The 12302-nt window shown below is 42.1% G+C and overlaps 1 protein-coding gene across 2 annotated transcripts in view; it reads left to right on the top strand.

Moving 5' to 3' along the window:
- LOC311139010 (neural cell adhesion molecule L1-like protein) overlaps positions 1-12302 on the top strand; it is an 84053-nt gene that overhangs the window by 57078 nt on the left and 14673 nt on the right. For both annotated transcript variants that reach the window (XM_084173837.1, XM_084173838.1), the window contains exons 13-23: positions 140-306; positions 490-655; positions 771-895; positions 1297-1398; positions 1714-1911; positions 2096-2166; positions 3141-3363; positions 4073-4188; positions 4446-4650; positions 4807-4929; positions 6604-6783. In XM_084173837.1, coding sequence (XP_084029963.1) covers positions 140-306; positions 490-655; positions 771-895; positions 1297-1398; positions 1714-1911; positions 2096-2166; positions 3141-3363; positions 4073-4188; positions 4446-4650; positions 4807-4929; positions 6604-6783 — 1676 coding nt within the window. The remainder of the gene's footprint in view (positions 1-139; positions 307-489; positions 656-770; positions 896-1296; positions 1399-1713; positions 1912-2095; positions 2167-3140; positions 3364-4072; positions 4189-4445; positions 4651-4806; positions 4930-6603; positions 6784-12302) is intronic.

The raw sequence follows: 12302 nt of genomic DNA, 5'->3' as shown, positions 1-12302 counted from the left end.
GTTTCTTGGTTGGTGCTCCACTGTTTACTGAGGAAATGTACAGAAAGAAGCATCTTACTGAAGTGCTCAACAACATTCTTCTGTAATTGAATTAAATCGCAAATGGAGACTTTAATTGATTGCTTTGAATGTTTTACAGGAACAAGGAGGACTCAACAGGGTCTGTTGAGGGACCAAGGTTTACAGTTCACCAGAATGGATCATTGGAGATCTATAATGTGGAAAAAGAGGACATGGGCCAATACACATGTTACACCAAGAATACTGAAGGGAAGTCTGCTATCACTGCCTTACTCGATGTTAAAGGTATAAAACTCAATACAAGACAGCAGTTTTTTAACACACTAGTCTAGGAACATGTGTTTTTTCTGACTATGTGACCTGAAAACTGTCTTACCTAGTTGTCCCTGCTTCAGTCACATAGTCAGAAAAAAATGGATCCTAAACAGAACCCTTTACATATACAGTTGTGTGTTTGAACTATCCAAGATCCCACCAAGATATTCCAGGCCCCAGAAGACTTGCAGGTCCTAATAGGAAGCACAGCCCAGCTCTCCTGCCTGGCGGTGTACGACAACTCCTTCAGTGGCGACTTTGAGGTTGTATGGGAAAAAGACGATAAGGAGATAGCACTAAACCACACAGAGAATTCTGGGTAAGATGAAGCCTTTCTTGTGGTGTTACAGATAGATATAAGCCTAGCCGGAAAGTTCACTTGCTTTTTAGATGGCACGGATCAATAGGTTGTCTCTCTTTTTCTCTGCCGATAGATATTTCATAGAGGATGGCATACTGCAGATCGTCAACGTAAGCCACAGAGACCAGGGCATGTACAAGTGTGTGGCCAGTACTCCAATGGACCAGGACACTGCCTCTGCATTTCTCATAGTGCTGGGTAAGCAAATTATGTAAAATACATCAAAGCCTGGTCAGACCCAAAGGGTCTATGACCCCCAGCACAACAGAAATACATGTCACAGTATGGATCCATATGTTGAAGCCAAGCGTGCCATGGCATACTACTCAGAGCAGAACATGATTACACATGTCTTCAGATTCAGACCATGGCTCTGCATTTACAGTAAAATGCGTTTACATTGTTTGATTCCTCCTCCCCAAAAAAATGTCGATGACCTGCCAACAAATAACTACGTGAAGTTACAGTTTTCACTTTCTTTATTTTCCATTGGTCAGTTTCTGCTTCTAACGTTTTTCCTCAGTCCTTTTCCACTCCAGAGGATGCCCTGTCTTTGTGTGTTATCAAAGCAATGTTGTTGTTGTGGTGGTGTTTTCCAGACATCCCAGATGCACCTGAGAACTTGGTGCTATCTGAACACAAGGATAGAAGTGTGAAGCTCAAATGGATCCCTGGGGAGGACCACAACAGCTCAACCACTGGTAATAGTCTGGCCATCCACCTGGCTCTGCAAACACAACAAACACATTCAGCAGCTCTGCATGCATTTTGGAGCATCAGGCCTGTAATAACATGGCACATATCTACTAAGAAAAATGGAATTAGTACTTTATTATTGTGTTAGTCTCATGTCAACATCCCAACACAAAGTAGTAGTTTAATCTTTTGGAGCAAGTATCCTGCTCAGTGCAGGGTCTGAATAGTTTTCTGCACAGCTGGCTATTAGGTAAGCAGCCCCTTTGGCAAAAGGATTGGGCAGATTGGTGACTGGTCTGTGTGTCTCACCCTGTCAACAGAGTTCATTATTGAGTATGAGGAGAGCCAGTGGGAGCCGGGGACCTGGAGAGAGCTTCAGAGAGTTCCTGGAAATCACGGCTCGGCAGTCCTCAAACTTTACGGACATGTCGACTATCGCTTCCGAGTGTCTGCAGTCAACGCAGTGGGCAGAGGGCGCCCCAGTAAGCCCACAGAGAGATACAAGACCCCTCCCGCAGGTAGGAAGTCCTCCACTCATGTTGCCTTGTCCTCCTCCTTCATATCACCGTACAGGCCACCAGAGCTGCCTCCGCCGCTCGTTGAACTTTAAAACACTCAAACATCTGAGATAATTGATTCCACTCTGATTGCACATTTCACAGGAGATTTCTGCCAAAATCCATATTTCTTCTCTCCCACCAGCACCTGACAAGAACCCTGAAAATATCAAAATCGAAGGTCATTTGCCACATGAAATGGATATCAACTGGGAGGTAAGAAACAGAATGTTGTTGCTTCAATATACTGTACCTTCCTTGAATACGTATGCACCTCTCTGAATACTGAATATTTTTGGGGAAATCAAAGACTCTCTTTATTCAAAGAGAAAATAAGCTAGAATATTGTACACTCTTAGAAAAAAAGGTGCTAAAAGGGTTCTTCGGCTGTCCCCATAGGAGAACCCTTTGAAGAACCCTTTTTGGTTCCAGGTAAAACCCTTTTGGTTCAAGGTAGAACCCTTTTTTAGTTCCATGTAGAACACAGCGGGTTCTACATGGATCCCAAAAGAGTTCTACCTGGAACCAAAAAGGGTTCAACCTGGAACCAAAAAGGGTTATCCTATAGGGACAGCCGAAGAACCCTTTTGGAACCCTTTTTTCTAAGAGTGTACATGCAATTATAAATAAGAATCCTTCAGAAATCAAATATCCCTGCTGTTGATATTTCATATTGTTGATTCATAACTTTAGAAGAGCTATTTTTGATGGTGAATGGGATTGCTATCAAAGCAGCTCATGGTGGTGCTTTGATTAGAAAGTGAAAAGAGTGGAGAGAAGAGTTCTTACATGTACAGTAATAAATTCAGCTTTATTATAAAAATATGAATCTCATTCCCACTATCATCTTCCTGCTCCTGCAGAGTAATACAGCTTCTGAATTTATGATCTCCCTTATTGTTAATGATTTGCTTTTGTGGATAATAGTGTCTTGTTCTATTTCCCATCATGGTCAGGCAATTGTGAGGAAAGCACTAGATCTCTCTATAATCTGTGAAGCCTGCTCTTTATATCAGAGGGGTGCCTCAGAGCTGCCTGGACCCAGCACCCAGCCAAATGTCTAATTGTTTTACTGATTTTATATTATCGAAGCCTTATTAGGATCCAAGTGTATGGGCTTGCCATTATAATCCTGCAATAGCCTAGATGAAGAAGGAAATATAATATTCTTACCTTCCCCACTCTTGCAGCCATTATCCCCCATTGAACACAATGGGCCAGGCCTTGAATATAAGGTGAGTTATAAGAGACAGGATGTGGAGGAGGACTGGGAGGAGCATGTGGTGAAAAGACACTCGTTTGTGGTGAAGGACACTCCCACGTTTGTGCCATATGAGATCAGGATCCAGGCAAGGAACCACCAGGGATGGGGACCTGAACCCAAAGTGGTGATGGGCTACTCTGGAGAGGACTGTGAGTGACTTAAACACAGAGAGTTTTTATGTGTTTTTCACAATAATGATACTATTGAAATGTACAAGGCTAATACGGTATGGTATGTACCATTTAGCTGTGTCTATGGTAGGCTACAGTCCATAAAATATGGACTATTTTCCCTGAAAAGGCCAAAGTAGCTGATGAAATCCAATGTTTGATTGTGTGATATGCATGTAGTAGCTTTATTGAGCTAAAACTTTCTTTTAGAAGTCATAAACCACTTCACTTCACTTTATTTATTTATATTTCACTCTTCATCTTTAGATTTATTTTGGACTTGCCCTCAGGAAGTTACCTCAGGTCAAATACAATGTTATAGATACAAAAGCACCTCAACCTTGTTAAGAATGTGTTGTCTTCCTTTAGAGGTTTCGTGATACTTTGTTGTCATACTGTCTGGTATCATCGCTTAGGCAATAGCAGTGAGCCTCACACTAGTTCCTACCTTGTGAAAGTGGTATATCACATTATTTAGATTGCAGTCACTGATCTATAGATTCATATTTTACAGAAGCATATCTTTGAAGCACCTAAATACTCAACCCAGCTAATACTACACATATGATCTGGTGGATCATTCACCATAAAGCTGAGCTTATATTTCACATGTTGGGGTGATCTTTACGGTACTTAGTGTGACATATGGGCTGAATGGACTGTGATGTGAGTGTGTTTGGCCCTGCAGTTCCGTCAGCGGCTCCTGATGATGTAGCGGTGGAGGTGATGAACAACTCGCTGGTCAAGGTCAGCTGGACGGGTATTCACAAGGACAAGCTGCATGGACATCTGGGAGGCTACAGGGTAATTCTTTAAAACAGTCCTGAAGCTTTCAGACACAGTTTAAAGGGAGAGACCCTGACCTCGCTGGATCTTCTGGCCCTCTCACCCCACTCTGTCTCCCTAGCGCTGGCAGCTCACTGTTACCTTACACAGGCCACTAGCGAAAAATACTATAACCCAGACTATAGCCTTCCCCATTTATGATTTGTTGTCCTTTTCTCACATACGATCTGTTAGATTCATAACACTGTGTGTCCTCTCTGTCATGGCTGTGTCAGATAAACTGGTGGCGGCTGCGTAGTCTGCTGGACTCAAAGAAGACTCACGGGGACGAACACACTCTGACATTCCCGGGGGACCGGAACCATGCCATGGTACCAGGGCTCACACCCTTCTCTGAGTACAGCCTCATCGTCATGACCTTCAACAGGCGAGGCAACGGGCCAGGCAGCCACGCCGTCAACTTCAAAACCCCAGAGGGAGGTAAGACAGGAGGGGGTGGGGGGTGTTGAGGTGAGGTGCCATGGAACATATTAATTCACTACTGTGCAACTGAAGAAGAAAATAACTATCTGGAGACAAGCTTATTGTGCTACGCTGTAATACTGTTTACTACTTGTATATTCTTTTGTTTCACAGTTCCAGAGAAAACCCCAGTTTTCAGGGTCACAGATGTTCAGAAGCACACCGTCACTCTCACCTGGGCACCTCCTCTGGAGGCCAATGGAGTCCTTACAGGATATCTGCTAGAGTATCAGCTGAGTATGTACAAATCTTTCCTCTTCCCTGTTAAACTGCAGTCTCTGACATGCAACAGGCTCCCTTCATTCAATATGACTAGCGACTCCTTGATCTTACCACCAGGATATATTGTTGTGCTTATGAATGGTGCTACAGCGCATTGTTTAATGCTTTGTTAATGACAGTTTCTAGTTTAGCTCCTACAGCTGGTGCAAAAATGTGGTCCTATTATCGAAGAAAATACATGCAGAGCTTTGATCGTGAAGATCCACAGGTTTAAATCTCACAAGTGGTTGCATGAGAACATGATCACATGGAGAACAAAAACTCAGATAAAAATACCCTTGAGTAGAAAATAATGAGGGTTGAAAACAACTAAATGTTAAATGTCTGTTATTGGATGGCATCAGAAAGCATGGAAGGTGATATCCAGTGTGACTCATTGATAGTATAACCCAGGATGACCCCCTTGGTGAGAGAGGGGTCAGTGTCTGGTCAGGGTGTGGCCTGTGTGGTGTGTTGTGATCTGACCCCAGCAGCGCTTATCAAGGCCAGCGTGTCACAGCCTTTTATGGTCTTGGTAAGTGACCCTATCCCGTCCACTGGGGACTTCATCACAACCAACGGCCCAGATTCATCTCAAAGGAAACAGTCACAGGACAACTATAATGTGCATGTGTGTATCCCTCCCTGGCCTGAAACAATAACAACGAAGAGGCTGATTACAAAGTTTAAACGACAGCTTTGCACAGCAACTCTCCCTAATGGTTTTTGATTTTGCCGCTGCACAAGAGGGCCAAAAGCTGATGGACTTTTGAAGTGAGGGGTTTTTGAAGTACCCTTGAAGGAAGTGATGTTAATGGTAAAGATAATACACCAGAGGAAGCACCAGAGGAATTAAAAGGCTGCTGCAAAGCTGTTCCAGGGCTGAGCCCAGCTTCTTAGAGGTTCCTTGCTAACTTAATATTTCACAGGTTTCACAGGACCTACACCGTTACATTGACGGCCGGTTCCATCTCTAGGGAAGGAAGAACCAACTCACAATGGAGATCAGATGTTATTCATAGGTTGCACCGCTGTCACTCGGTCGCGTCATGCCATTGTTATGAACGCTCTCAAGCCGCCCTCTACCGGTGGCGTAATAGTGGTGTCCTAAAGTCGTGATACACTATAGTGCCTGGAAATACCAAGACATTGCTAAAGTAGTCAAATGTTTAGTAGGAAACAACTTTGCCAGCATGTCGTCAAATGTACTTTAGACAGACGGCAATGTTGTCATTAGCTAGCAAAGTTTGTAAAAAATAGCTAGCTATGCTAACAGTAGCTAGCTAAAATCCGGTGTCCTCCCCTCAATCTTAACTAACTAGCTAACGTTATACTGCATCCATTTATTTCTAAGCCACTGTAATGCACTTTTGATTACATCTTCATCAGTGCTCATTGACAATACATTGAGTAGAATGCTCAGTTTGTTATCAGTCCAAAACAAATGTTCCAAACAACATTGTGACAAAACATGAAACCCATGACTACATGCTTACATAATGTGATCATATATCCACCAAACCCACAACATATTATGAGTGTCCTTTTCAAATGATCAATCAAATGCTTATTTTCTCCTTCTGTATCAGAGAGATCCTTTGTGTCCATTGATACAGGAAGACACGTTTAATCGAGTCTCTGTGTGTTTAGTCAACGACACAGAGGAGGTGGGTGTCCTGCAATCTGTGGACATCAGCAACCCTGACACCACCACGTGGGTCCTGCAGAACCTGGAGGCCGTCAGTAGGTACAAGTTCTACCTGCGCCCCTGCACCAGGGTGGGCTGTGGGCCCCGGGTCAGCAAGGAGAGCATCACCACGCCTGAAGCACGTAAGTCACACAGGGTGTGGCAGGGGGACTGGAGGAAGTCCTTTGGGAATGGAAGGGGGGTATGGGTTTACTGTCAAGGGAAATAGCGAGACGTGGTAGCAGGACTTTATATTAGAGGGATGACGTACTCTGTAAATGACCAAGCCTGTACACTGTAAATGACCAAGCCTGTAGACTGTAAATGACCAAGCCTGTACACTGTAAATGACCAAGCCTGTACACTGTAAATGACCAAGCCTGTAGACTGTAAATGACCAAGCCTGTACACTGTAAATGACCAAGCCTGTACACTGTAAATGACCAAGCCTGTACACTGTAAATGACCAAGCCTGTACACTGTAAATGACCAAGCCTGTAGACTGTAAATGACCAAGCCTGTACACTGTAAATGACCAAGCCTGTACACTGTAAATGACCAAGCCTGTACACTGTAAATGACCAAGCCTGTACACTGTAAATGACCAAGCCTGTACACTGTAAATGACCAAGCCTGTACACTGTAAATGACCAAGCCTGTAGACTGTAGATGACCAAGCCATTTCAGTAATGTATTAGCTCATTGAATTTCAGGGAATATGATATTGGCTCCAACTGCCAGGCTTTTCATATCTCCATCTAAGTAATGTTTGTGGGTAAACAATATCATAAGGGTGTGAGAAGGGGTTTCATTCATCATTGTCATAAAAGAGCAAGTGCTTATTGATTTGAAGGAGAAAGCGAGCTAGGAAACAATCCACTGGAAAAGAGAATTGCCTTCAGCAAGAGAAAATTCACATTTTCTGTATCATATTGTATAATTATATAGGAATTGGTAAGGTAAGTAAATTGCAAGCCATTGCAATGTCTGGTTCATGCATATAACACAACATTTTCATTTTATGAATTATATGTCATTTCTACTTCAGTCGAGTGGTAGATGTACTCTGTCGGAACCAGGCCAATCTCAATTCAACTGAGTCTGTGGGAGTGTAGATAAGAGGGTGACACCAGTCAAATATGATTAGAATTTAATGAAAATAAGCAAGTATACTTGAATGTGTAATGGAGGGTCTGTACTGTGGTGCCACATCACACATAGCATCTGTCTAACAATAGTAATAATTGATTTGGGTACTCTCTAATAGTAAGGGCTTTTAAATTGATATAAATGTATAACAAAACATATCTTATTCAATCAAAAACTGTAAGCAGGCTTCTGGGATGAATTAAAAAACATCAAATTTGGTGTGCTGCGAGAATGCATGTTTAGATTGATTTACTAAACAAAACACCATTATAGTGTGAAACCAAAATAAATATGCTTTCTCCCTGTGTGGGAGTAATGTCAAATCAAATCATATTTTATTTGTCACGTGCTTCATAAACAACAGGTGTAGACTAATAGTGAAATGCTTACTTACGGGCCTTACCAACAATGCAGAGAGAATAATAGCACAAAGAATAAATACATTTACATTTTACATTTTAGTCATTTAGCAGATGCTCTTATCCAGAGCGACTTACAGTTAGTGCATACATTATTTTTATCAAGTAACGATAACTTGGCTATATACACGGGGTCCCAGTACCGAGTCAATGTGCAGGGGTATGAGGTAATTGAGGTAGATACATTGCCTTCAGAAAGTATTCATACCCCTTGACTTATTCTACATTTTGTTGCTAGACATCATTGCTAGACCACCATTTTCAGGTCTTGCCATAGATTTTTTAATATATTTAAGTCAAAACTGTAACTCGGCCAGTCAGGAACTTTCACTGTCTGCTTGGTAAGGAACTCCAGTGTAGATTTGGCCTTGTGTTTTAGGTTATTGTCCTGCTGAAAGGTGAATTAATCTCCCAATGTCTGGTGAAAAGCAGACTGAACCAGGTTTTCCTCTAGGATTTTGCCTGTGCTTAGCTCCATTCCGTTAATTTTTTAGCCACCACTATGCTTGAGAATATGGAGAGTAGGGTTGAATATTTTCCCTGTATTTTTTTGCAAATATTCCCGCCAAACCGGAAGTGTCATTCAAAAGCATTATAAAGCATATACATATGTCTGGATTTGATTTGAGCTTTGATCAGCATGAAAATTCAAACCTGATGCTACCTGACCCTGATGAACCATATATTAAATACATTTTATGAGCCCTACATTAACAACATTTGGTCCTCTGTAGCTCAGCTGGTAGAGCACGGCGCTTGTAACGCCAAGGTATTGGGTTCGATCCCCGGGACCACCCATACAAAAAAAATTATGCACGCATGACTGTAAGTCGCTTTGGATAAAAGCGTCTGCTAAATGGCATATTATTATTATTATAACATTTAATGAGCCCAAGCCCAAAAAAGCCCAAATAATTGTGCCATTATCCAATACATATACAGTGGGGAGAACAAGTATTTGATACACTGCCGATTTTGCAGGTTTTCCTACTTACAAAGCATGTAGAGGTCTGTAATTTTTATCATAGGTACACTTCAACTGTGAGAGACGGAATCTAAAACAAAAATCCATAAAATCACATTGTATGATTTTTAAGTAATTAATTTGCATTTTATTGCATGACATATGTATTTGATCACCTACCAACCAGTAAGAATTCCGGCTCTCACAGACCTGTTAGTTTTTCTTTAAGAAGCCCTCCTGTTCTCCACTCATTACCTGTATTAACTGCACCTGTTTGAACTCGTTACCTGTATAAAAGACACCTGTCCACACACTCAATCAAACAGACTCCAACCTCTCCACAATGGCCAAGACCAGAGAGCTGTGTAAGGACATCAGGGATACAATTGTAGACCTGCACAAGGCTGGGATGGGCTACAGGACAATAGGCAAGCAGCTTGGTGAGAAGGCAACAACTGTTGGCACAATTATTAGAAAATGGAAGAAGTTCAAGATGACGGTCAATCACCCTCAGTCTGGGGCTCCATGCAAGATCTCACCTTGTGGGGCATCAATGATCATGAGGAAGGTGAGGGATCAGCCCAGAACTACACGGCAGGACCTGGTCAATGACCTGAAGAGAGCTGGGACCACAGTCTCAAAGAAAACCATTAGTAACACACTACGCCGTCATGGATTAAAATCCTGCAGCGCATGCAAGGTCCCCCTGCTCAAGCCAGCGCATGTCCAGGCCCGTCTGAAGTTTGCCAATGACTATCTGGATGATCCAGAGGAGGAATGGGAGAAGGTCATGTGGTCTGATGAGACAAAAATAGAGCTTTTTGGTCTAAACTCCACTCGCCGTGTTTGGAGGAAGAAGAAGGATGAGTACAACCCCAAGAACACCATCCCAACCGTGGATGTGGAAACATCATTCTTTGGGGATGCTTTTCTGCAAAGGGGACAGGACGACAGCACCGTATTGAGGGGAGGATGGATGGGGCCAAGTATCACGAGATCTTGGCCAACAACCTCCTTCCCTCAGTAAGATCATTGAAGATGGGTCGTGGCTGGGTCTTCCAGCATGACAACGACCCGAAACACACAGCCAGGGCAACTAAGGAGTGGCTCCGTAAGAAGCATCTCAAGGTCCTGGAGTGGCCTAGCCAGTCTCCAGACCTGAACCCAATAGAAAATCTTTGGAGGGAGCTGAAAGTCCGTATTGCCCAGCGACAGCCCCGAAACCTGAAGGATCTGGAGAAAGTCTGTATGGAGGAGTGGGCCAAAATCCCTGCTACAGTGTGTGCAAACCTGGTCATGACCTACAGGAAACGGATGATCTCTGTAACTGCAAACAAAGGTTTCTGTACCAAATATTAAGTTCTGCTTTTCTGATGTATCAAATACTTATGTCATGCAATAAAATGCAAATTAATTACTTAAAAATCATACAATGTGATTTTCTGGATTTTTGTTTTAGATTCAGTTTCTCACAGTTGAAGTGTACCTATGATAAAAATTACAGACCTCTACATGCTTTGTAAGTAGGAAAACCTGCAAAATCGGCAGTGTATCAAATACCTGTTCTCCCCACTGTATGTGTAGGCTACCACACATTATGCATGACAGAAAAACATAAAAGCCCATAAATGTAGCTAGCTATATGCTATATTGGGTAAATAAATTAAACTAGCTCCAGTAGGCTAATCTTTTTGAGTGTGAACTGTATTACTGTACTGTATTGTATTATACTGTATTATATGGACTGGAATTACGCACATCATTCAAACCATGAAAAGGAGAAGAGAACATGTGATTCTGCTGCAGCACATGCGGCCTACAAAGTTACAAGTATAGGTTAGCGAATGTGACTTTAATTTTGAAATATAATAGAGCCTATTTGTATAATTAGTAGGCTTACGCATATATACCTTTCATAATATTTCCCATAATGTTATTAGCCTACCTCCTCTTTCTCTATTGTTGCTTCATTGCTTCCTCGCTTTCAACAGTTAAATAAAATACGTTTCGTTGTCTTCATAGTTCTTATGACATCTTTGAATTATATCGGACTATAATTAGATGCAGAAGGCTTTCACTTCTCTTCAGATTGAATGGTTATGGGTCTGTATAAATAGCTGCTATAGCCTACCGCCATCGCGCGTTCGCTCTTCTTTCAAAATATCTGTGAGTTCTATGGGCTGCTGTATTTAACATTAAGCAAAAAAGAGCTTGCGTCCCTCTTCGAATAGTCTATTGGTATAAGAAATGCAAAAACAATAATGTCCATCAAGCTATTCTAGTCTAGCTTTTCCTGCATGGGACTCCAAGAGCTAAGGAGTGTTTTTTAAGGAGAGGCCAGGGGAGCACAGGTGCTTGCGTATTGCACAAGAGACAGAGGCTATAAGTTAGAAGCTTATAATGCATAACCCATCATTAATTAGCTAAATATAAGGCTAATACTGCATTACATTTATTATCTGAAAGAGGTACACTAGGACATCTATATTTAGGGCTATATATCAATCTAGAACAGGATGATCTATTCTGGATGCAATTTGAATGGAGTTGATGGAGAGAGTGAAAGACTGCGAGAGAGTGCTTGCCCGTGCACTGATTTAAAGCAATGATATTCAAGTGATAGGCTGTTATAAAACTCTGCAGCTGCAATTAAAAAACTAAAAAACTTTACAATTAAAAGACAAGGTGACCCCCGAAAGCCAGATGGATATGGGTACAGTAAATTCGACGTGCATTCGGTCTTTATATTACTGTAGCATAGGCTATGCTGCAGCAAATGTAGGCCTACCTGTCACAAGAAAAAAAGTTACCATGATGAGATGACAGGTCTACATGCATTGTGAACTGTGCTCCATACTGAGATGGGCAGTCTGTCCCCACCCTGAGCATTGATTCATCATGCAGAGGCCGTAGATAATCCAGATTTAGACATTGCACATCATTTAACAGCTCCATTTCAAGCCATGCTGTTCATATAAATAATGTATTATATTTTACCGGTTTCTCACAGCTATTTATCCCGGGAAAAGGGAGTGGTTTTGGGTGGTAAATCCTGGTCAATCTCGATAACCGGGTTCCCGCCATTCAACCCTAGTACTCAGTAATGTGTTGTATTGTATTTGCCCCAAAA

The sequence above is a fragment of the Coregonus lavaretus genome (assembly GCF_964263955.1).
Source record: "Coregonus lavaretus genome assembly, chromosome: 12".
NCBI lineage: Eukaryota > Metazoa > Chordata > Actinopteri > Salmoniformes > Salmonidae > Coregonus > Coregonus lavaretus.
The sequence above is the reverse complement of the archived record's forward strand: the minus strand, read 5'-3'. Positions and strand labels throughout refer to the sequence as shown.